This window comes from Saimiri boliviensis, chromosome 17, assembly GCF_048565385.1.
Source record: "Saimiri boliviensis isolate mSaiBol1 chromosome 17, mSaiBol1.pri, whole genome shotgun sequence".
NCBI classification, from domain to species: domain Eukaryota; kingdom Metazoa; phylum Chordata; class Mammalia; order Primates; family Cebidae; genus Saimiri; species Saimiri boliviensis.
Genome location: NC_133465.1, coordinates 34,366,306 through 34,392,142, shown reverse-complemented (window position 1 = coordinate 34,392,142; position 25,837 = coordinate 34,366,306). Strand labels below are relative to the sequence as shown.

Sequence of the window (25,837 nt, the reverse complement as noted above, 5' to 3'; positions counted from 1 at the left end):
CAGCCAGTCAGTTGCGGAACTGAGATCACAACCCATGTCCGAACCCAAAGTCCAGGCTCCTTTCACTCACCACCTTTTCTTTTTTTCTTTTGAGATGGAGTCTCACTGTGTCGTGCAGGCTGGAGTGCAATGGCACGATGTCGGCTCACTGCGACGTCTGCCTCCTGAGTTCAAGAGATTCTCCTGAATCACTGAGGCTTCCTGAGTAGCTGAGATTACAGGCATGCACCACTACACCCAGCTAATATTTGTATTTTTAGTAGAGACAGGGTTTCACCATGTTGGCCATGTTTGTCTGGATCTCTTGATCTTGTGATTCATTCGCCACAGCCTCCCAAAGTGCTGGGATTATAGGTGTGAACCAACATGCCCAGCCCACTCACAACCTTTTCTACAAATCCAGAGGCTTTCCATTCATAGTCCACAAATAATAACCCCATGTTCAGAAGGCCTCACCACAGGAAACTGGAAACCTTTACATTACTGGGGACCCAGGGCCTTGAAAGAATGTTCTAGAAAAAAAAATGCAACCAGGCGACCAACTCTGTCCTCTCTATTCCTACTTGGGCCTGGCAGTGGCTGAGCTTCCTTCATCGTTCCTGGGGTTTTCCCTTAGTACTGATTTTTGTATCCCAGCTCTAGCAAAGGGAACCCATTTATCATCATACCCTAACAGTTTGCCTTGGTCCAGAATCCATCTTCCTCTGGGAAGGGCTCCTGCACCCGCCAAGAGTTTATTGGTGAAAGCGGAGGCAGCATCTGTTTGCATTTCCTGACTGACTGCTTTTGTATTTCTGACGCTTGCTTTACTTTGACCCCTGGCATTTGACTTCAGGGCTTGCCTTGGCCCCTAGCTTACAGGACACCCCAGGTGAGGCCTGCCCCCGACACCCTCCACCCCATGTGTGGCCCCTTCCTTCCACCCCAGCCTTCTGTGGCTCTTCCAGTCCTGGCTTCCAGTGCTGGTCTTGCTAGCTGCCCTGCCAGGCAGACGGCCTCATTATTAAGCATAAAGAATGGGGAGGGCCACCATCAGGCCAGGCTAAAGCAATTTGGATGGCTGGAAAAAGAGAAGACATTTAGTCCATTTCATGCCTGGGTACCTCTGTAATTCCCAGGACAGGGTGGGAAGAGGTTTCAGTAAACACCTCTGGCCTAGGAATCTTGTGACTAGGTCTGCACTGGAGATTCAACAAGGTGAGTTCAAATACACTTCCAAGTCGCTTGACTTCGGCACCTCAGGGTTGACCCCGCTAAAGCTCTTATCACTGCAGTCAACATTTATTGATAGCTAAAGTATTTTCAAGTCTCAGCTGGTAGCCCACTCATTCCAAGCAATATTGGGTACAAAATCCTTATATAAAAACTGCGGACTTCTGCAGGCATAAGCAGAGCTAGCACTATCTCATTTAATCCCCATGCCAGCCCCATGAGGTCAGCGTCTTTTTATTTTTTTGAGACAGAGTCTCACTTTGTCACTCAGGTTGGAGTGCAGTGGCATGATCTTGGCTCACTGCAACCTCCATCTCCCAGGTTCAAGCGATTCTCCTGCCTCAGCCTCTCAAGTAGCTGGGATTATAGGCGTGCACCACCACATCCAGCTAGTTTTTGTATGTTTAGTAGAGACGGGGTTTCGCCATGTTGACCAGGCTGGTCTTAAACTTCTGGCCTCAGGTGATCCGCCCATCTCTGCTTCCCAAAATGCTGGGATTACAGGCGTGAGCCACCTCACTGGCCAAGGTTAGCATCTTTTTTTTTTTTTTTTTTTTTTTTTTTTCTTTTTTTTTGAGACGGAGTTTCGCTCTTGTTACCCAGGCTGGAGTGCAATGGCGCGATCTCGGCTCACCGCAACCTCCGCCTCCTGGGCTCAGGCAATTCTCCTGCCTCAGCCTCCTGAGTAGCTGGGATTACAGGCACGTGCCACCATGCCCAGCTAATTTTTTGCACTTTTAGTAGAGACGGGGTTTCACCATGTTGACCAGGATGGTCTCGATCTCTCGACCTCGTGATCCACCCGCCTCGGCCTCCCAAAGTGCTGGGATTACAGGCTTGAGCCACCGCGCCCGGCAAGGTTAGCATCTTTATTCCTACTTTACAGGTGGGGATACAGGGTCAAGGAGGTTGACGGCTTGTGCCACATCACACAGCTAGTAAACAACCAGCATTTCTACCACGTCCTCGGATCCGAGATGCAAATCCTCCCAGTCCATGGAATCTCACTGGTCTGTCTTAAGAGAATGTGTTGCTTACTCCTCCTCTCCATCCAACCCTTCTGCGTAGGTTCTTTTGAGTAGGCTGCACTGAGTGACATCTGAGAATAATTTTCTTTAGGAAAAACAGACCGTGATTCACTGTCTCCTGGGCTTCTCCCAGACAGTCTTAGAGCATGCAGAGGGGCTGAGGGCGAACCCCGAAGAACACTTCTGTTCTTGCTCCAGTTCCCCAGGGCTGCCCACTGACAACTGCCCCCACCCTGCTGAAGAGCTGGTGAAATTGAACCAAATGCTCCTAATGATCTGTGAATGTATTAATCCTACTTTCTGTTAATTAACAATATGATAAAACCGGCATTTCGTAAGTCGTCGCTTAACACATGTTTTAGCAATTATGTACTTAGTGGTTTGGATTCAGAATGCTAATAGAATAAAATTTTAATGAAGATACGATGCTATGAAAAATTTATTGAGACGAGTTCAGGTACGGCTGCCGTTAGCATGCAGGAGGCAAGAGTCTCAGTTTGAAGGGTGAACCTCCCCAATGCCTCAGCCAGGAGGACCCAGGAGATCGTGCAATTGGCAGGTTCTTGACTATCATGAATTTCTCATGCAAAAACCCCTCCTCAGGTGTGGAGAGGGGTCCTCACCCGCCAGCAGTCACTGAAGGTCCCTGTTCCCACCCTATGTCCAGACTTCTAGCAATCTCTGTGAATAAGGGCAACTTCAGAACCAGAGTCCATGATGTACCATCTCATCTTCTCCTAGAGAGTCTCCAAAATTTTTTAATTGTGCAGAAAAAAAATTAGCATGCACCCCCCAATATATCTTACCTAATTTTCAATTTATATGCATGTACTGCTATGTTAATATTCATGTATATTATAAAACCTATACAAATAGGAATATAATAGGATACATTAAGGATTTTATTTAATTATTAAAGTAATATTTTTTAGTGAGAGCAATATGATTGAATATGCAGCTTTTAAAAAGGAATTCTTGATTTAACAGTTTGTGATCCAGCTCTAAAGGTTGGATTCTAAGTTTAGTTTATTTGGATACTTGGTTTTAATGCCTGACATAACTGAAAGATACACCTCACAAGAAAAACGGATCCCAGCAGAGGAGGCACGATTCACTGTACTGGCTAAATCATGATACTAATTTTTCAATCCCATCCTCCAATTATGCAAAGGATTTTGTTGAAATTCAGCTTGTAAATTTCCATCTTCCCTGATGTCAATCAGTTTTTCATGCAAACTAATCAAGTGTTGCATTTTTACATTTTTAACAAATGGGTTCAAAATCCACTGAAATCTTCATTTTTTTTCAAATGAGTCTTTACAGTTCTGTGTCCGGATTTTAAAAGTCTGCAGATATGACAGCTTTTGTCGATGACCTAGTTACATCATTTTTAGCAACAAAAACACAAAACAATAGAAATACTTTCCAAACATTTGTTTTCAAAGCACTTTCTTCACAGCACCAGTGTCTGTTGAAAATCAAGTTCTTCTTCATTCAGTTGGCTGCAGCTTGTCCCATCTGATCAAGACCTGTTTTGGGGGTGCGATATGGCTGGGTAGGTGTCTTGCCTAAGGGTAAGGAAAGGGTCAGCTGACAATTTCCTTCTTGGTGTCATGTGCTTGTATCATTAGTATCATCTCCAATCCCTGTTTTCTTTGCAGTTACCTACTTTGTAAGCGTTCATTTTCTTAAAGCCAGATCACATAACCTATACCTCCATTTACTGGTTACCTGTAAACAGCACAAGGTATCAGCTGTGCTCAGGTGAGTAACGGGGAGCCACTCTGGCCTCACCTTCAAGGAAGCATTTCCTCTTTTCCTTTAGTGGCTAAAAAAAAATACTAAGACAAGTGTCTTGCTGACATAAGGGCGTGTGAAGGCCCTGGGATCATTCAATCGTGTTAAATGTTAGTGAAGCTGAAAGTATTTCTAGGTGACAAAATTAGGCATTGTACTTTTTTCCTTCTCTCAGTGTATCTTGTTTGTTTATTTGCTTTTGAGATAGGGTCACACTGTGTTGCCCAGGCTACAGTGGCATGAGCTTGGCTTACTGCAGCCTTGACCTCCTGGACTCAAGCAGTCCTCTCCCTCAGCTTCCCGAGTATTCAGGACCACGGGCACGTGCCACCATGCCAGGCTAATTGTATTTTTTAAGAGACGTGGTTTTGCTGTGTTCCCCAGGCTGGTCTGAAACGTCTGAGCAGGAGCAGTCTGCCCACCTTGGCCTCCTAAAGTGCTGGGGTCACAGACGTGAGCCACCGAACCCACCCTCCCAATGTCTCTTAACCCTAACCGAATCACCTGGGAGATTTTAAAACATATGGATGCTGGGGTGCTACCCCAAACCTAACTCGATTCTGAGGATGGGACCTGGACGTATCGGCATTTTAACATTTTTTTTTCTCAGTGGCTCTGATGTAAGACTTACTATTGAGAATCAGTGTTCCAGACTGAAGCATCTTACATTTTAATTTGCATAAAATCACCTGTTAAAATGCAGATTCAAGTTCAGTGGGTCCAGGGTGGGGTCTGAGCCTGCATTTCCAGTGAGTTCCCTGGTGGTGTGGATGTGCCGACGGGTAGAACACCCTGAATAATGAGCTCCAGACTGCGCCACCCGCTGTCCCGGGTAGCCTCATCACCACCTTCCTCCGTCTCTCCATCCCAGGCCTTTGCTGAAGAGTCAGGAAGCAGTCTCTGCTCCCTCCTGGCAAAGCCGCCATGCCAATCCAGCTGCCTGGGCTGCTGGTCACAGCTTCTCAGAGAGATCTGGCCTCCAGATGTTAAGAACAGTTCCTTAACAGCTGGAAGAATACAATAAAATAGGCCAGACCCCACCCTGTGGTGATAAGTATGTGTGTCGCGTGTGAACCGCTTGTCAGAGGCACTTGATGGGCGTCTGCCTGCCCACACACTCCAGGCAGGTTTGCTGGCAGCGTAGCCGGCTGGGGTCATGGAGATGCTGGCAGGAGTGACCCCTCTGCGGGGGTGTGGTGGGAGGAGTGGGCCCCCAGCCAGGGCTCTGTCAGTGGGACTATCCTGAAACCATACCTCATAATGAAAGTCATATAATTTGTGGCAGCGCCGAAAACCTGCTTCCAAGTAGTGGTTTCTTGATGGAGTTTTGAAACCTTATCTGCGGCCAGTAACCATTCCCTAAGAACTTCTTGGAGGGAAGCGAATGGGCATCTTGAGAAGGCTGCTGGGGAAGCTCAGTGCACCAGGGCAGGGGACAGAGTGCCCGTACTGTGCACAGCCAGCACAGGGCGACACTCAAAGATCAGTAGGTGATTTGGGTGTTTTCGTTTTCTGTTTTTGAGACAGAGTCTCGCTCTGTTGCCCAGGCTAGCATGCAGTGGCATAATCTCGGCTCACGGAAACCTCTGCCTCCCAGGTTTAAGTGATTCTCTTGCTTCAGCCTCCTGAGTAGCTGGGATTACAGGTGTGTGCCACCACTCCTGGCTAATTTTTGTATTTTTAGTAGAGACAGGGTTTTGCCATGCTGTCCAAGCTGGTCTTGAACTCCTGATCTCAAGTGATCCACCTGCCTTTGTCTCCCAAATTCCTAGGATTACAGGCATGAGCCACCACGCCCAGCCCTCTTAGGGTCTTTTAAAAGTAACGAGGTAACCGAGGAATTCACTGCATGACTTGTGTTACCTCTCCCTATCCTCAGTCTTATACCCATCATGATAGTTGGTAAAGCACCATGGACGTGTCCCTTGCAGACATGTCAAGTGAATTTTAACAAGTGAGGCTATAGCTAGACAAAAGTAAGCATGCGTGGAGATAGAGGTTAGGCTAAGGGAGAAATAGCAAGACTGATTTGACTGATGGGAGGGGCTGGCTATCTCCTCAGAGGTGCAGGTGTTTTGTTTTTGTTTTTGTTTTTTTTTTGAGACAGAGTTTCGCTCTTGTTACCCAGGCTGGAGTGCAACGGTGTGATCTCGGCTCACTGCAACCTCCGCCTCGTAGGTTCAGGCAATTCTCCTGTCTCAGCCTCCTGAGTAGCTGGGATTACAGGCACGCGCCACCATGCCCAGCTAATTTTTTGTATTTTTAGTAGAGACGGGGTTTCACCATGTTGACCAGGATGGTCTCGATCTCTTGACCTCGTGATCCACCCGCCTCGGCCTCCCAAAGTGCTGGGATTACAGGCGTGAGCCACCGCGCCCGGCCAGTTGCAGGTGTTTTTAAGCAATCCTGGCTGCTGACGTGGATCGTTTGTCTCACAGAGGAGGATACTGAGGGTCAGAGTGGTTGAATAACCTGCTCTCAGAGTCATGCAGCCGGTTGTGCTAGAGCCAGGACTTGAGTCCAGATCTACGCAGCTCCAAAGTCTAAGCTCTTTTCCACCTCACTGGGGACATGAAGTAGATTGAAACTCCCTCTTAGCTGGTGTGTTGCTCACTGCATGGATGAGGCTGGAGGATGAGTGTGAGAGAAGGTGACAGATTTGAAACCCACTCTTCGGTGGAGTGGCTGGGAGTTCCAACCCAAATGCCCACCTCTAGAGGGAAGAACTTCCAGCTGCCACCCTCTCTCTCCTGAGCTTGGAAAGCCCCGAGTTGAGAATCCTTGAAGGCCACGCTCCTGCGATTGGAGCTCGCCAAGGCCGCCCCAGGCTCTGTGGTTTCCAGAGCCGACGCGGAGGCGGCACGTCCTTGTGCCCTTGCTCCAGCTGCGCGCACGACCTCAGCCTCCTCTGCCCCGCTGGGCGCGAGCTGCAGTCCTGGCACCTTCTGCCGGGGTCCTGATCTGAGCCAGTTGTCTAGCGATTTAATTTGGTGAATTTACCACTGCGTCCCAGAGTTTATATTGGCACTTAACAGCAGTAATATGTTTCTCTCTCGCCAAGAACTGACTATTTTCCCGACCAAGATGGAACACCACGCACAAAAAATAGGTTTGCGAACTAATCTGCTGCCCTGACAAGTGTCATTCACAGAATCGCTGCTATAGAGCACACTCGGAATTAAATGAGGCTGGGGTTGTCTGGCCTGGATCACAGGTGCTTTTTCCCACTCAGTTAACAAGAGTCTGGGATGAGAAACCCTTTCCCTGCAGCCACAGGCACTTTCAAATCACACTATCAGTATTCATGACAGATTTCTCTCTTAGAAAAATGGTTTGAGGATGGTTAAAGGTCTGTCTCTCTGTCTCTCTCTCTCTCTCTCTCTCTCTCTCTCTCTCTCTCTTTTCCTTTCTAACCTCCCTTTCTTCATTTCTGGGTGGTTCTTTTTAGGATGCCCCCACCCCATCTGTCCTTACAAAACTCAGCTCTTTAAACATTCGTCTAAGTTCACGGGCTCGGGGAGGTGCCCTCATCAGTTAAAAGAGAAAAAAAGAAATCCCCCAGTGCCTGATGCCTGTTTGAAATTCTAGAGTGGAACTTAATTGCTTTCGCATAAGGATTTGATTCAGGTAAACTGCCCCTACCTCTGGGAGTAGAAGCAGGCTCTGTCATTTACCCTTTAGTCTGAACAGGTTCTTGAACCTGGGAGAAAACAGTTTTGTCTTTCCCTGGTCTGCCTTGGATGTCAGAGGCTTCTTAAAGACAGCGTTATTGAGGGGCATGGTGGCTCATGCCTGTGATTCAAGCCATTGGGGAGGCCAAGATGGGAGGATCACTTGAGGCCAGGAGTTTGAGACCAGCCTGGCCAACATGGCAAAACCCCATGTCTTAAAAAAACAGAAACAAAAACAAAACATTAGTTTCCCACTTTGTGTAAGAGAGGACCTAAAATTCTCTTTCCTGTGGAAAGTTCTGGATTCTCTGTTATTATGTGGTCTCCACTTAGCTTGTCCTGAATTGGGAAGTGTAGGGCAGAGTCGGGCTTGCGTCGGCATCAGAATTACCTGGGTAAAAATGCAATTCCTGGGCTACACCCACTTGGACCGTGTTAGGAGCCAGCAGAGCCCAGGGATCTGCATTTTTGACAAGCCCTTTCCCCATGAGAGACCGCTGTAGGACCACACCCAGGAGCACTGGTCTAGGAGCACCCTCCCCTTCACCCACACCTTGATGTTTTGTCTAGGAGCATCCATAAAGAAATGGTGGCCGATTGAAAAAACTCTTTGTAAGTAAAGCCTAATGAAACACTTGGTAGTTCATGGTTGGCGCCTGACTTTTAGAAGGTTTCTCCTCACATTTCAAGGTCAAGTGTTGGCCAGCTCATCCCTGAGCAGAAAAGGAAAGAAAAGCACCTTTCCAGCTGAGAAATTGGCTCCCCTCTAGCAAATGCCGCCAACGTAGCTTAATATTAATTTAGGGAATGCAGTCTTGTGCAGTTCCGTGGAACTAGATTGGAAATCTGATAGTGCCATTTCTGTTATCTGATTCCTCACACACCTGAGATCACTCCCTGCCCCCGCTCAGCTCCCCCCCTCGGCCCCAAAGGTGGCTGCAGAGACGCAGGTGTGAGCTGGCTCACTAAGTCACTTTCCCCCACCTGATTAAGCGTGTGGGGGAATAAAGGAGACCCGTGCGGACTCACACCGGTCTCTGCCTTGCTTGTGCTCGAGCCACTTGTAATTCCCCGCAGCCCCAGCCAGCTCTGCAAGGCAGAAAGAAATATGACCAGGCAAGTTGAGAAAATAAATTAAACTAAGTGTCAACTTTTCTTGTTTCTCTCCTCATTATTAAGAGATGGAATGGGGCTCGTTTATCAAGCAGGGGGAGAAATTAATTGACATGGCTTTAATATCATGATGTCTGGCGTGTCTGGTCACATTCCTTCATTTTTTTGGAAAGGCGTTTTATTATAGTTTACAGCAACCAGCTGCCAAACTACTGGTGTAAACGAGGAAGCAGGTGCACGAAGGAGGGGCTGCAGTGCCGCCCCGGAGGGGACGGGGACCTGGTAGAGGAGGAGGGCCAGGTCAGAAGGGATCCCAAAGAGAGGCTGCTTATTTTGGGGGGAGGCAGACAGAAGGATATTTGGGAGGAGGGTGGGGTGTGCTAAGAGAGCATGTCCACAGACCCCTTGAGTCCATCACAGGCTTGTTTACTGGCCACCAGGGGGGCAGTCTCAAGCATCTGCCTCTGATGGCCTCCTGGCCTGGAAGTCTTTGTTCTTAACTGTCCCCAAGGCTGGGTGCTGGGTATGGCTCAGGTCAGTGTGCCTGTCCCTTTTTTTTTCCCCTTCTTAATAAGGCCAGGGAAGTGAGCCCTTCTCTGTCTGTCCCTCCAGGGCAGCTGACTCACTTGAGAGCCAGTTTGCTGCAAAGGAACCTCTAGCATCGAGTCTGGTGTCCCAGTCCCTCTTCAGGCACGTCTGCGGTTGGGGGTCTGGAAAGGTTCAAAGAAGCGACTCTACTGTGCTCATCCGAGACTGGCTTAGGAGATCCTCCAGCTGTTTTCCTGTGTCGGGGTCTTCTTGGCTCTGTATCTCTGAAATCCTCAATACCTCCTTCCCTGCCCTTATGTTTAAGAAAGCAGATACTTGAGGGTGCAGGAGAAGCCACACAGAGCTGGAGTGGGTGCCCATGTCCCTCCCCACTCTCTCCTTGACCTCCTTCCTCCAGGTTATAAGGACTGAGGGCTCTTGCCCATTTCGTAGATGTTCTTGCCGGGAAACACGACAGGAACAGGGTTCAGGGGTGCAGTGGTTGGACCAGGTAGGAACTGATGAGTGCAGAACAATCTGCCTTCATATGAAGAAGGTGGGCTGCAGGGGAGAGAACGCAGGGTCCCGCCGGGGCCTCAGTGCTTCATCTGCGAAATGGGAACAATCATATCTATTCATACTCCCCAGGGTCGGGCTGGGGGTGAAGACTGAGTTGTAGAGTGGCTGCTCAGTGAGGACGGATGAGCTTTCTCTTCTTAACATTGTTGTTAGGATATGGACTGATCCTCAGCAACCGCCTCTGGGAAGCAGAGGTAAGTTGTAACTGAAGGAATCCTAGCCCTTCCCATCTTACAAAGTCCACATTGGCACGTGGGTGTGAAAGCAGACACAGCCTGATCATCACCCACCCTTGCCCAATACCTAGTGTCTGAAATGCCCAGGAGCCTCGGCTCTCACTGAAGCCAAGGTATTGTGCAGTGAGTTTCCCAACGTGGCAGCCAGTAATCAGAAACATGCTGCTGCTCTTGAAAAGGTAGCCTGTTTTGTTTCTTGGAACATATCGATCTTCTGAGTTACATTTTTCTTAGGGCAAAGCCAAGGCACGTGATGCCACCTCCCCACACCTGTCCTGCACACTACTCATTTCTTCTGCACTTCTTGGTGGGCGAGTCCAGGTGGGGCCTCAGACCTTCCCAGTTTAGGGTTGCAGGACAGCTGACTTGCCAAACCTGCCGTAGCTGATGGAGGTGACCTAGAAACATTCTGAGTTGGGGCTGGGGACAGCCCAAGGTGTGGGGTTGTCAGTGGACACACAGCCAGCTAGCTGGGGCTTGACTTGTGATGATGTCAGCAGGCCACCATGCCTCCTTGCCAGGCCGGCCCCTCTCATGCTCTCGGAGCCATATGGCCACTAAATCCGTCCCTGAACACTCACTGATCCAAAGGACACCCTGACAGTCTGCTCCAAAAAAGTATGAGGGAGAATGAAAGTAACTTGGGGTACCACTCCTGGGTTCGGCCCCTGCCTCTGGTTCAGTGGCTTTGTCACGACGGATGAGTCACTGAACTGTGCCGAGCAGTTGAGCACAATGACAGTAGCAGAGCCTGCCCTGCCTCTCACAGTTGCCTTGGGGACCAGGTAGGATGATGGATGAGAAGGATTTTCAAACCAGAAAATGCTCCCCATGTCCAAACCCCAGGGATTCAACTGTGCTGGAAGCAACCCATGAATATTGCTATCCCTAATACTGGGTTATTAGCAAGACAGGGAAGTTGCATGAGTTATAAATATTCTTAAGTACACATACCTTAAATTTCTCATGGGATACTAAGAATAAATTTGACAACCTGGGTTTTGTTTCCTCCCTCATTTTTTTTCTCCATTAACCAAGTATATTAACTCATGAGTTGCATCGATTTTCACTGAAGATGAGTTAGACACTACATGATTGGCTATTAGTGTTCATTGACCTATATGATAAGAGAAGAAAATTATTTTTGAGGCTCAGAGGAGGCTGTTCCCATCTTTCTCTCTCTGACCTAAAAAAAAAAATTGTCTTGTCAGTTAACTGTCAATGTTCCTCAGTGACTGCATTTGGAGCAGGTCATTTTAATTTTGAGGTATCTTGTTTTCAGCTTTCGGTCGTCTTCTGTGTATGTGGGTTTTTTTGTTGCCTTGTATTAGTCAGATGAATGTTCAGTTTTGTTCATTTGGATAAAAGAGGGAAAAGGTTTGACTGTTAAATGCTTGTCTCTTAAATGGAGCTTACTTGTTAGTTTCTAATAATAGCTACATTCCAGAGAATGCTAGAATTTGGTTTTTGAATGCTCCCGGTCCACTGTCACCCTATTAATATCCATGTTTAAACTAGTGGTGTTTAGGGTTGACCTTCCCACCACCTTCTTTGTCCCAGCTTTACTGGCTCCTGGAGCCCCTTGGGAGTGTGGGGCATAGTTAAGGTGAGGGCTTTAGAAGAGGCAGGGCAGGTGCCATTTTGCTGATGCCTGGTGAGAAGGGTTTCTTGGGTGAACTAGTCTCTTGTCCCCCAAGTTTTGGCCCTTTGTTTCCCCTACCTCCCCTGATTGTCAGTCCCTGGGTCTCCTCTCTATTCTGGGTGGTGGCTTGAGTCAGTTAAATACATAGGGAGGAGTGCTCTGGTTCGAGGTGATGCCTTACTGTTGTGGAACAGCCCACAGACAAAACCTCTCGAACACGGAACTGGGAAGGAAGGGGTGATTTATTTGGCTGGGAGCTGCGGCAGGTCTGAATGCCCCAAATAGTGGAGCTCCCCTCACAGAGAAAACCCCTGCCCTTTTAAGGGCTTGCAACTCTAGAAATGACATGTCAAAGGGGTACGTGACTTAGGTAGGAGTCTGATCATGTTTAAGTAAGAACAATGCCTTCGGGAAAGATTCCTCCACACCATGCCTGCCATCTACAGGAGGGCGATTAAAGGTGGCGCCCAGTCTGCCAGCCTTGACTTCTCCTGTTGAAATGCATTGTGGAAGTCAAGGGGGAGGTGGTCTTAGATGCTTAAGGGTGACTAAGGGTCTCCTTCCTCATTAGGACCAAGGGAGATGAGCAGTGGGTGTTCACAGGGCAACCCAAAGGGCCCAGTGGAGTTCCAGCCCTCGCAGACTCGCCATGGGCTAAAGCCCTCACCCTGCCAGGGGCTGGAACATGACCTCCTGCTCTGCCTGCTGCTTTTAGAGGCCCAGAGAGGCAAAGGGACTCGCTGGGGCACATAGCTTCTTGTCTGGCCCTCGCTGAGTGAGGATAATTGTGTGTCTCTTTTACCTGGCTGCTACACCTCAGTCTAATGGGCCTCCGTGAGTCTCCACTTCTGATTCTCTGTGGGGCCCTGTTTAGGAAAGTGAGAAGGAAATCATCACGACTCCCTGTCCTCCAGCCCTCCCCAGTCTCCTGCACCTCCAGTAGATTGTTCAAAAGACTCTGATGCCCTGAAAACACGTCAAATAAAACAAGCCAGGCACGACAGTACAGGACATATCTTGTGTGATGCCAATTATATGGAAACATTCAGAGTCATAAAAAGTAAAATATAGGCTGGGTGTGGTGGCTCATGCCTATAATCCCAACACTTTGGGAGGCTGAGGCAGGAGGATCGCTCGAGCTCAGGAGTTTTGAGACCAGCCTCGGTAACATGGTGAAACTTCATCTCTACAAAACAATTACAAGAAATTATCCAGGCGTGGTGGCACACACCTGTAGTCTCAGCTACGTGACAGGCTGAGATAAGAGGATTGCTTAAGCTCGGGAGATCAACGCTGCAGTGAGCCAAGATTGTTCTACTTCACTCTAGCCTGACTGACAGACAACTGAGACCCTGTCTCAAAAACAACAAAAAGTAACATAGAGGTTTCTGGGGCTGGGGGAGGGGGAAATAGGGAGTTAATGGGTACAGAAAAGGTCGGGAGATGGATACTGCTGATGGCTGCACAGCATTTTAAGTGTACTTAATGCCACTGAATTGTGTGATTAAAATTGGCTACGATGGCTAGGCACGGTGGCTCATGCCTGTAATCCCAGCACTTTGGGAGGCTGAGGCAGGTGGATCACCTGAGGGTCAGGCGCTCGAGACCAGCCTGGCCAACATGGTAAAACCCCATCTCTACTAAAAATACAAAAGAAAAAAATTAGCTGGGTGTGGTGGTGGGTACCTATAGTCCCAGCTACTGAGGAGGCTCAAGCAGGAGAATCGGATGAACCCAGGAGGTGGAGGTTGCAGTGAGCCGAGATCGTACCACTGCACTCCAGCCTGGGTGACAGAGTAAGACTCCATCTCAAAAAAAAAAAGAGCTTAAGATGGTAAATTTTATGTTTATTTTACCACAATAAAATACTTATTTCAGAAAAGAAGACTCTGATACCAGAAGGGTTTTTCCCACCCGATACTCACTCTATCCCAAATTTCCAACCCCACTGTTTTTGTGTTCCACTGTCCATTTTAATTTATTTTGGGAGTTACTCACCACTAAGTTACTAACTCGTTGTAAACGATAATGCATCTATGAAATAAAAATGATTATATGTTAAGGAATAACAACTTACTGCTAATTGTTCTCTTCTTTGCTTTCCTCAAATGGAATAAATTAATATTTTAGACATAATCAAGTTTGTTTTCCCTGCTCGGACGAAACAGACAGAGATGTTGAAGCGATATAGGTCTTTAAAATACTTCAAATGAGTCTTGACATCGCTGAATTGTTATGCATCCAGGGTACATAGGCTAGAAATCCAGGCTATCTCCTTTAATCAGGAAAATCATTTTTTGTGGTACTTGAATTTTGAGTCCTGTGGGGTTAGGAAAAGGACCAGCAGGGAGAATATCAGAGTGAGAATTGGAAATGATGCCCTGAGTCTTGCTCCGACCTTCCCGTGTAACAGTCTGCATTTTAATTCCTGGCTCCTAGCTCAGTAGCCCTTCTTCCTATCTCAGAGTGGGAGACTGGGGCGTCAGAGTCCTGAATGGGTATGGAGGTGGCCTGCGCAGTGGACCAGGAAGGAGTTGGGTTGCAGCAGGGAAGCAGTTTCCATGGCAGGGGACTCGGCTATGGCCTGCCATGGTGACTTGACTTACCCTGGTGTGTATTCTAGGGTCAAGTGTGTGTGCCTAGCTGCAAGATGGCTTTAAACCAGGCTGTCCTCTGGCTCGTGGAGCAGTGCCCTTCACTGGTGGCACTGACTTCATGTTCTTTCCCCGTAGCCAGCATGGGTTTTGTACTCTCTCCTGTCTTCCGACCAGAGCAGCACGATTGGCCGAGTCAGCAGGCCTGGCGGGAGGAGGCCGTGTGTGGCCCTCCTGTGTGGGGTGTGGGAGCAGCTGAAACCTAGAACCTTGCTGTATTCGTCTTCTCTGGCTGCTATCTAACAAATTACCGCAAACGTAGTGGCTTAAAACAATAGAAATTTCTTGCCTCACAGTTCCGGAAGCCAGCGCCGCCCTCCCTCCAGAGGTTCTGGGGGACAGCTGTTCCTTGTTCTGGAAGGCCGGCTTCTCATAGCTCCAGGAGTCCCTGGTTTGTGGCTGTACTATTTTCTGCCGACCTCTGTCTTTTCTGTCTTCTCTGTCTTTCTCTTGTGTCTCAAATATCCCATTTCACGCTCTTCTCTTTTCTTTCCTTTTGTTTTCTTTTGTTGTCGTTGTTGAGATGAAGTCTCATTCCGTAGCCAGGCTGGAGTGCAGAGGCATGATCTCGGCTCACTGCAATCTCTGCCTCCCCAGTTCAAATGATTCTCCTGCCTCAGCCTCCTGAGTAGCTAGGACTACAGGCATGCACCACCATACCCGGCTAATTTTTGTATTTTTAACAGAGACAGGGTTTCACCATGTTGGCCAGGATGGTCTCGATCCCTTGATGTCATGATTCGCCCACCTCAGCCTCCCCAGACGCTGGGATTACAGGCGTGAGCCACTGTGCCGGCCCCCTGTTTTTCTTTTAAGGACACCTGTCATTGGATTTAGGGTCCACCCTAAATCTAGGATAATCTCTTCTCAAGATTCTTAATTAAATTACATTTGCAAAAGCTCTTTTTCCAAATAAGGTCACATTCATAAATTCCAGGGATTAGGACGTGGATATATGTTTGGAGGGCCACTATTAGACCTGCTACATTTGTCCTAATTAGCAGTGACATCTCCTAAAAACTGATCTATCCTGGCCTGTTTTATTTGCAGGGTGCCTGGGCGTGGGGGCCGGGGCAGAGGGTGACCTTCAAAGACAGATGAGACCCAGAGTGTGCCGCAGCCTGGAAGCGAGGGGTGGGAGGGAGAGGCTCTCCCTGCTTGGGATTCCCTGACTCGTGCCTCTTCGTGAATTGTACAAGCAGAGGGCCATTGCCTTGTTGATCTCCGTGTGCTTCACAATGCCTAGCGCAGGTGGCAGCTGGGAAATGCGGAAGGAAGAGCGGAATCAGTCTTGAGGCCGAGCAGTGACTCGAGTGGATTAGCAAGATGCTCAGACCCTGGAGGAGCAGAAATGGCTCATTCAGTCATTCACCCAGCACTCAGTGCATGTTAGGGGCCTGTTCCGTCCTGAGGACTCTTAGAGAACAAGACCCCGGCACCATCCTCATGCAGGGTGCTCTGGCTTGAAGTCATGCTGGCCAATATCTGCAGCCTCTGCAGTGCGCCCCCCTCCCCCCGTGGAATTTCAGAAGGGTGCTGGCTCTTAATCCATTCTCCTGGGTCCAGTTAGGATCTGGGCCCTTGGAGGGTCAGGGAGAGAAAGGGATTAACCAAAAAGATGAATTCCCTGGCTATGTGTTTCAGGAGTCTGACTGGGTGGGAGTTTTAACCTGATGTGGTTTTTTTTTTTTTTTTTTTTTTTTTTTTTTTTTTTTTTTTTTTTTTTGTGACCAAGTTTCTCTCTCGTTGCCCAGGCTGGATGGCCATGGTGCAATCTCGGCTGGAAGCCCCGCCTTCCAGGTTTGAGCCATTCTCCTGCCTCAACCTCCAAGTAACTGCAATTACAGGCATACACCACCATGGGGCTAATTTTGTATTTTTGATAGCGATGGGGTTTCTCCATGTTGGTCAGGCTGGTCTTGAACTCCTCACCTCAGATGATCCGCCCACCTCGGCTTCCCAAAGTGCTGCGATTATAGGCCTGAGCCACCGCGCCCATTTAACCTGATGTTTTTAAGGCTCTTCCCAACCCGGAACTCTTGAGACATCCCCCAGTAAGGTGAGCTGAACGCCCTCAGGAAACTGAAAGTGCTTAACGGAGTGCCCGAAGAGAAGTGGCGTGGGGCGACAGTGTCACTGTGGCTCTTCTCCAGCTCTGCAGCGATCAGTGGGACCAAGGGCCAAGGAGGAGGAGACACCCAAAGAGAAGGAATAGGATAGTGTTCCTGGTAGCTTTCTCTCGAAGGACCCGGGTTAGCGGACAAGGGGCCGCATAAACCTGGTGGAAGGTTTTTTTTTTTTGGGCCACATTTCAAACACTGTAGCATGTCAGGTGCCTGCTTCAGGCCTCTGAGGTAGCTGAGAACCTGGCTCTTATGGGTGACACTGGGAGAAACGTGCCATCTTCGAGCCCTTCCAGCAGATGCTTCTGTCCACTCTTTGGTATGTCTGCTGCTGCCTTAGGTGTCTACAACGGGCTGGACTGGGTATGCTGGAGCATTAGCCCAGTGTTTCATGTGTGGTAGTGAATGACATACCAAAGATAACGATTGCTGCGTGGGGTGGTCCTGGCCCTCTGTTTTATATAAATGGTTTGAGAGCACAGAGTGGCCTTTCTTGTTCTCTTACCGAAGAGAACAAGGTCCCTGCGGGAGCTATGCTATAGGAGCTCCACACGTCAGCTCCCCGTGCCCTGGTGTTCCTTAGAAGATGGGGGTGGTAGAGTTGGATGCATGAGAGTCAGAGAGACCTGAGAAATTCCCTCTCCATCTTGTGTTGCAGGGACCCAAAATGGACACAGAGCTTGAAAAGGAAGCCCCTGTATTTTACTCACTGACTGGAAACGCGGTTATCTTAATAAAGGGGTGCTCGAACAGCCGTTCAGCTCTTGTCTTCCTGCTTGATGTGTCTGGCTTAGTGTTCAGCCAGGTTCATGCCTTTGGGGAGAAGAGTGTCTTAGTTGGGGCTGCTATAATGAGGTACCGAGGTCTATGAAAAACTGTTTCTTTGTCACAGTTCTGGAGGCTGGAAGTCTAAGAGCGGAGTCCCAGCATGGTCAGTTCTGAGAGGGGCTTGCCTTCTGTGTACAAACAGCCATCTTCCTGTTGCATCCTTGCATGGTAGAGAGAAAAATCAAGCTCTCTGTCACTCTGTAAGGGCACTAATTCCATTTATGAGGGCCCCATCCTCCCAACTTCATCACCTCCCAGCTCTGCAGCGATCAGTGGGACCAAGGGCCAAGGAGAAGACTTGAACTTCTAATACCATCACGTTGGGAGTTTAGATTTCAACAGGAATCTGAGGGAACAGGATTGGGCACAAACATTCAGATTGCAGCAGACAGCCTTGTGAATCCCGATTTGGGTTGTGACAGGAGGTGTGAGACCCAGGGTATTTGCAGGAACAAAAGCTGAGGCTCAGAGAGCAGAAGGGGCTCCTCCAGATGAAACGTGAAGTGGATGCACAGTGAGAACTGGAAGCCAGGCCTCAGTCTCCCCATCTGTGCGTCTGCCCCCACTGCCTGTGCCCCTCGCCACGTTAGTGCTACCACGTGGCAGCTGCATCCCATCCGAGGTGGGTGCCACCCTGCTTGGCGCGATGTGGTAAAGCAGCACTTACCGACTGGGGTCACAGATGGGGCCACATGCTGGAAACGCTGTCGGGGATGGAAAGAGAAGAAAGAAAGGGGCAGGAGGGTAGGGAGAGGAACTGAGGATACTGAGCAGCAGTCGCCTGCCAAAATTCTTCAGTGCCGCTTGTCTAGCAAAGCTGGTCTCCAGCCGAGTAAATACAGTGGCTAGCTGACGGGCTGACAGCAGGCATCAAACAGTCTTAAACTGCCCCAAATCCACAGCGCTTTTGAAGCAGCCGTAGAAAAAGGATGCCTGCACAGAACAGAGGCCCGAAACTTTTAATAGTTTCTTCCAGGCCTCAGGATGTCCTGATGAGGTATTAGAGGAAGTAATTCAGGAAGAAAAGGACAAATAACCACCTCCGTCTGGAGGCCGACCCGAGGGCTGGCCAGGGCTGCTCACGGAAAGGGCAAGCGTGGCCCCGCAGTGATCCACGAGGCTCTCGTTAGCCCACCCGTCTACTGTGGTGCACCGAGCCTTGGGGCTCTGACCCTTGTAAATAACAGACAAGTAAATTTCTTGTTTGCTTTGGGGCAGATGTAAACCACACAGTGCCCGCTGCATGTGGGTGAAATCATTAACTTTTCCTCGCTGTCGGAAGGGTGCTGGGTACAAATTAAAAATCGTTGCCTCCAACCTCAAGGTCCTCCCAAGGATCCGCCCACCTACCCCCAGACCAGGGGGCTGTCGAGACCACAGGACTTCAGAGAAACCTGTGGGCCTGCCAGAACTGAACTCACCCCGTCTCTCTGTTTTTTCTTCTCTCTTTTCCTTTAGGGTTTGGCTTTGTCACTTTTGAGAATGAAGATGTTGTGGAGAAAGTCTGTGAGATTCATTTCCATGAAATCAATAATAAAATGGTAAGTGTGTAGGGGCTGTGCTGAAACGGAACGCCCCCTTCTTCTAGGTACACACCCTGCCTTGCAAACTGCTTCAGCCCATCATCAGGCTGGAGTGGGGTGGCGGGTGGGGGAAGGGGGCGAGATGCTCGGGGTCCAGGCCCGTGAACAGTAGCAGTTGTTTCAGACTGGGGTGGACAAACTCTAGAAAGGGCCAAGTCATGAATATTTTCATCTTTGCAACCCATACAACTGACTGCTACTACCCAGTTCTGCTGGGTAGCATCCACAGGCAGTGCATGCATGAAGGAGTGGGACTGTTTCAATAAAGCTTTGATTATGGACACCAAAATTTGCAGTTTATGTAATTTTCACAGATAACAAAATATTACAGGCCAGGCATCGTGGCTCACATTTGTAATCTCAGCTCTTTAGAAGGCCAAGGCAGGAAGATCTCTTGAGGCCAGGAGTTCGAGACCAGCCTGGGCAACATAGCCAGACCTCATCTCTTAAAAAAAAAAAAAAGAAGAAGAAGAAGAAGAACAAAAATTAGTTTGGCACAGTGCACCTGCAGCCCCACCTACTCGGGAGGCTAAGGTGGGAGGATCACCTGACCTCAGGAGGTTGAGGCTGCAGTAAGCCATGATCACACCACTGCACTCCAGCCTGGACAACAAAGCGAAACCCTGTCTCAAAAAAATAAAATGTAAAAACCATTCTTAACTCTGGGACTTTACAAAAACAGGCAGAGGGGCTGAATTTCTTTTTTTCTTTCTTTTTTTTTTTTTTTTTTTTTTTTTTTTGAGACAGAGCCTTGCTTTGTCGCCAGGCACCAGGCTGGAGTGCAGTTTCATGATCTCGGCTCACTGCAACCTCTGCCTCCCAGGTTCATGCAGTTCTTCGGGGCTGAATTTGACCTATGAGTTGTAACTTGCTGACACCTGGCTTTGGATATGCTTTTGCTATACAGCTTGTGAGGAGTATATCCTAGATAGGAAGTTTACTACACCAAACTATTTTTCTCTTAGGGTCCTGCTGAAAAATTAACATTCCCTCCCTTGCCATCAGTTAATTTCTGCCCTCATGATCAGCTGCTTCCTTCCGTTTCTTTGGCTCTTTAAAGTTTCTTTTTCTGCCACAGCAGCCTCAAGAGGAAGGGAGGTTGGATTATTTTAAGTTTGGGAAACCAGGTAGGCCTCCCAGATAAATGGCCACCAGAGGGCGCCATACCATGCATAGCTTGTGCACCCTCAAAGTCTCAAACTCCTTTCTTCAGATTGAGTAGGGGGGTGAGAATTCCCTTCTTTGTTGGTTCTGGAAAAATAGAAGCTCAGCAGGTGTTTCTGGAACTATCAGAAGGTCCTTTGGAGCAACAACATTTTGGTTGCCAAGAGTACCTCCGGCCTCAAGAGAAAAGGGAGGGCAAATTTGTGTTTCAATTGCAGCTGTAACTTTAATATTTTCTTCCTTTTGTCAAAACATTTCTGGCTTCTGAAACATGCATTCAGACATGCGTTGTATATTAGTCTGATATGTGTTCACCAGCTTTAAATTCAATAATAGAGCTTTTAGTGTGGATAAGATCAAAGCAATCTGCTTAGCATGTGGTGCTACAGGCCTGATTCAATATTTGACTTGCTAATTTTTTCCCAGGGCACTAAAATAATATTGTTCACATTGTTCCTTGCCATCATATGCATCTAAAATGAAAATACTCTTTTTTTTGCATACTGTATGTTGGAGGCATCAGCTCAGACATTAAAATGGTAGGGGGGAGATAAATGTGGAGAAATAACACAGGTTCCCTCATAAGCTTTCTCTGCTCCCCAAATGTCAGCACAAGTGTACAGGTGGTACTTTTCTCTTGTAGGTTACTGCTTGCATTTTTCTTTCTTTTTTTTTTTTTTAATTGAGACGGAGTCTTGCTCCGTCGCCCTGGCTGAAGTGCAATGGTGCAATCTTGGCTCACTGCAACCTCTGCCACCCGAGCTCAAGCGATTCCCCTGCCTCAGCCTCCCGGGTAGCTGAGATTACAGGTATGCGCCACCATGCCCAGCTGATTTTTGTATTTTTAGTAGAGACAGGGTTTTGCCATGTTGGCTAGGCTGGTCTCAAACTCCTGACCTCAAGCAATCCACCCGCCTTGGCCTCCCAAAGTTCTGGGATTACAGGCATGAGCCACTGTACCTGACCACTACTTGCTGTTTCTAAAATAAGAGAGACAGAGAACGTAAATGAAACCTGCATCCAGGGCCCGGATGCCTTGTTTATCCTAGCCAGAGCATGCCATTGACAGACTCCACTAAGGCTCCTGGGCAGTGGAGAACAGAAGAGTCAGCAGAGACTACTGGCAGGTGCCATTCCTGTCCTGCCAAGACCGAAGGGTTCATCAGAAAAGGCCAGATGTGGACCGGCAAGACACTGCTCCGTGTGTCACCTTGAATGCATATGTGTAGCTCTTCACTGTTGACAGGCTTTGAAATGAACCTGAGACACAGATGGGGAAAGGCTTGATCCTGGGAAACTGAGGCCCATGGGATTGGCCCCAGGCTACCCAGAGAGTGAAGGAGCATAGTTCTTGAGCTTACTGGTGCCAAATTAACTGTATAGACACCTGTTGGAGCTTGTGGGTGGGAGGGTGAATCCCCAGATGACTCAGGCAGCTATCAGGAAATAGAGCTTCTGCCCCAGAAAAAGAACCTGTGGTCTGGCTTGAAGCCAGTTTCACAGGTATCGCCTTCTCTTCCAGCCAGGTGGAGGTTGACTATGTCAGGTGCACACAACCGGGTTTTTAGTGTAAGGGTTTGTGTGTACCTCTGAATCTGGGGCTAGTACTTGCTCTTCAAGAGAATGAGTAGAGATGGAAGTAGACCAGGAAGAGGAAGAAGTAGGGGCAGAGTGGTTAGGATCACAGGCTCTGGAGGTGTTGGTCCACATTCCCAGCACAGCCCCAGTTATGAGCTCCAAAGTGGGGAGTTGAGAGGCTCTGGGAGAGGACTTTGCAGCAGAACACTGACAGGGCTGGGGATACTGCCTCATTGGGTTGTTAGAGACTGAGTGATGTACCATGAGCAAAGGTCTCAGCACAGGGTCTGCACAGGGTGCAAACATGGTCCATGTTAGCTCTTGCCATCCTCCACATGCTGTCGTTGAGAGAGATTTCTCCAGCCAGTTCTCCTCCTCTGAAGAAGGGTGGAATTTAAAGTGTGTTGGTAGCGAAGCCTGGCTCCTGAATTGTTTTGGATTTTGTGATACTGGTTTCTACTTCTGACGCCCAAAGAAAAGGAAATGAGTTTAAACTGGGGTATGGACAGAATTCAAATGAGAGATCTGGAAAAACGGAAAACTCAGAGACTGCCAGGCAGGAACACGGCTGATTGTCAGAACGTGCATAGGAGTGTTTCATAAACAGGACTGTGCTGTGAAACCACAGACCCATCTCCTCCAACCCTCACAGTCTTTCTGGGCATCTGGCAGGAAGTGGCAGATAGCTACACCCCCTGGTACATATTGGAGCTATGAGTTTTTCATATGCACAGATAGGAAAGGTCTTACTGCAGATTAGTCACAGACATAGGAATTGAATCCAGGTGTTCCGATTCAATCTCATATGCCTGGCACTAAGTAGACCCTGTATAAATAATTGTGGACGAAATAAAGGATTCACGGAAGGACCATGTGTTTGTGAGGTCCATTATAGTTCCCAGAACCATTTCCCATCTAATTGGGTTGGGGAGTCTCTTCCTGGGCATTTTTTAAAATGGAGGTCCTTTTCTACCATGCAGAAGGACCAGGAGCAGGCATGAGTACTTCTACCTACAGGGGACCAGGATAGCTGTCTTTGAGAAGTAGAGATCACAGGCACCTTTCCCTTCATTCCCCATGTAGACCCTGCCTGAAGGAGGTCATCTCAGGGTGGGGGGTGGGAGGGCAGGAGGATGCTCAGAAAGACCCCACATGACACCCTTGCACATACAAAGATCCCACAAATAGCTGACATTTGGCGGTACAAACTGCATACTCTGCTAAACACTTTATGCATCATGCATCTTATTTCATTTGATTTTCACTTACTCTTTAATCATTCTCCCCATTTACAGATTGGCAAGGCAAGGCAGAGAGAGGTTAAGCAGTATGCCCAAGGTCACATGGTCAGCAAATGGCAGCCCCAGAATTCAAGCCTGGAAAGCTAGACTCCAAAGCTCACATTTGTACCCTTCAGGCTGTGCGTCCTCTTCAGGCCGAAAGGGACTTTCAAGGTTACCTAGCTGGGCCGCAGGCCCTCTGCCACTGACCGCCCTTTCCCAGTCAGCTATGTTGTGGCCCATGTGGCTCCATGTTCTCCTAGGAGAAGAGCAGAGGAGACAGGCCAGGTTCCCAGCTAGGGAGAAGGACCACGCTTTGATTTTAGAGGTCCCAATCTCCATGTATCTTCCTCCACTGCCACAGACACAGATAAGTGACGAGCATGGGCCAGGAGCTGACTGCCACCCAAGCTCAGAGCCAAACATACAAGCCCTCCAAGCCAGAGCGAAATACAGATGCGGCTCTTTACACACAGATGCATGCACAGAGCCGCCTCGTGACCCTCCAGAGAGGGGCTCCTCCCTGGCTACTCTGTGTGCCCCAGTGCGGGTGCAGCTAATAATGCCTCCCGTGGTGTCTCCCTGATTGAAGCAGCCCCTGAGCCAGCAGGAACACTTGCTTGATGAGTCGCCAGAGCCCGGCCTTCAAGCAGCCTCCTGACGAGCCGGGCAGCAGCAGGAAGGGAGGTGTGAATTGACAAGAGCCACCTCCAGGCATCCGCAGAGGCCTAGTGCAGCCTCCAGCTTGAAAGGATGTTGGGGAGGTATCACCACCCTCGTTGGGTGAGAGCTTGGGTATGGTCTGAAAGGTGCCTGGGACAAGAGCATCTCGGGAAGAGCCTTTCCTCCCACCTGATTCAACAGGAAGGCATCCCATGCTTATAGGCACTGGGACCATGCTTTACGTGTGCGCTGTCTCCTTTTGTCTTCACAATATCCTGAGCAGGGGTCCTCATCTCATTTTGCAGAGGGGTTCACTACACCTCAGCAGCAGTGGGTCTTCCATGGTGGGACAGTTCTAAGGGGCAGAGCTGGGATTTGAACCTGTGTCGTTCTGGCTCCAAGCTCTCTGTTCTTCTCATTATACCTTGCTACCCATTTAGGCAAACCTAATATTTGAAAAATATGGATTTATACGATAGGTGAATATCAAAGAGTTTTTATTTGCTTCATGCAATACTACTGCAGGATTACTTTAAATCAAGCTTGTCCAGCCCACGACCCATGGACCATATGCAGCCCAGGATGCTTTGAATGCAGCCCAAAGCAAATTCATAAACTTTCTTAGAACATTATGAGATATTTGTTAAGCTCATCAGCTGTCTTTAGGGTTAGTGTATTTTATATGTGGCTGAAGACAGTTCTTTCAGTGTGGCCCTTGGACACCCCCCCTGCTTTTCTTTTTTTGGAGACAGGGTCTTGTTCTGTCGTCCAGGCTGGAGTGCAGGGGGCATGATCTTGGCTCACCGCAACTTCCTTCAAGCGATTCTTGTGCCTCAGCCTCCCAGGTAGCTGGGATTACAGATGTGTACCATCACGCCCAGCTACCAGCTAATTTTTTTGTGTGTATTTTTAGTAGAGACAGGATTTCGCCATGTTGGCCAGGTGGTCTAGAACTCCTGGCCTCCAGCGATCCGCCTGCCTCTGCCTCCCAAAGTACTGGGATTACAAGTGTGAGGTCCCAGCTACACCCCTGCTTTAAATAGTCCTTTTTCTTACTCCTTTAAGGTGACGGGATTTATAAAAATCTGCTGAGTAACTCATGGATGCAGCTACTTTGGTTGTCCCTTGTCTTGGAATGAGAGGTCTGGATGCTGGTAATCAACGCGTGCTCCAGCAGCCTTGGCAGCTCCTGGGACCTGGTTAGGAATGCAGAGTCCCAGGTCCCGCCCTAGACCTACCGCGTCCGAATCTGCATGCCGACAAATCCCCAGTGACTGGTGTGCACATTAAAGTCTGAGAAGCACCAGGCAAGGGCCACCGCTAATGACAGATAATGTGGGCGTTATGGGTTATAAATTGCCTAGCCATCATCAGCAGGAAGGGACTTGGGAATGAAGGGAGCATGGAGCCGGGCCAAATGGGGTCAAGCCGGGCCTGGCACCTGGACCCCTAGTCTGGTGCTGTTGGCTCCACTCCATACTCCCTCTGTGGTCAAACAGACCAGATTTCCGAAGATCTCCCAGAAGATCTTGGCTCTTGGTGCCAGGGACTGCCCCTCCCCTCTGAGTGCAGGCCCTGGAGAGTTGCTTGCGGAAGACACGTGAGGCACGCACCTGTTGGAAAGGGCTCCATTCTCCTGAGTGAGGTGCATGTGTCACTGTCCCCAAGTGGGGACCTGCTGGGTCACTTAGAGGCACCGAGAGAGCTTTGGAACCTGAACCTGAATCCCAGGTCCACCACTGGTGATTCTGTGACCACAGGCGAGTGCCCTACCGGTCAGCACCGGTTGCCTCCTTGGGAAATGAGAAGGTTGAGAATGGCTGCCTTTTGCTGCTTACATAAAGTCCTGATTTGATACCTCGCCGTGGGAGGCCTCGGCCTCTTCTGTTGGAGGGTATGTAATTAGGTAGCCTTGAAGGAATCAGCCCTTGGTAACTTCAAGTTTCCCCCATTGGGCCTAAGCCAGGGGCCAGCAAATTTTCTATAAAGGGCCAGAGAGTCTCTGTGACATCTACTCAGCCCTGCCATTGTAGCTCAAACACAGTCCAGGCAATATGCAAATGAAGGGGCGTGGCTGTGTTCAAATACAGCTTATTTACAAAAACTCATGGCAGCTGGGTTTGGCCTGCTGGCCACAGTTTGTTGACTCCTGGACTGA

The 25,837-nt window shown here is 48.9% G+C and overlaps 1 protein-coding gene across 10 annotated transcripts in view; it reads left to right on the top strand.

The window, feature by feature from the left end:
- Positions 1 to 25,837, top strand: part of MSI2 (musashi RNA binding protein 2) — a 433,350-nt gene that overhangs the window by 325,452 nt on the left and 82,061 nt on the right. For all 10 annotated transcript variants that reach the window (XM_039475923.2, XM_074388538.1, XM_074388537.1 and 7 more), the window contains exon 8: positions 18,870 to 18,952. In XM_039475923.2, the coding sequence (XP_039331857.1) occupies positions 18,870 to 18,952 (83 nt within the window). The remainder of the gene's footprint in view (positions 1 to 18,869; positions 18,953 to 25,837) is intronic.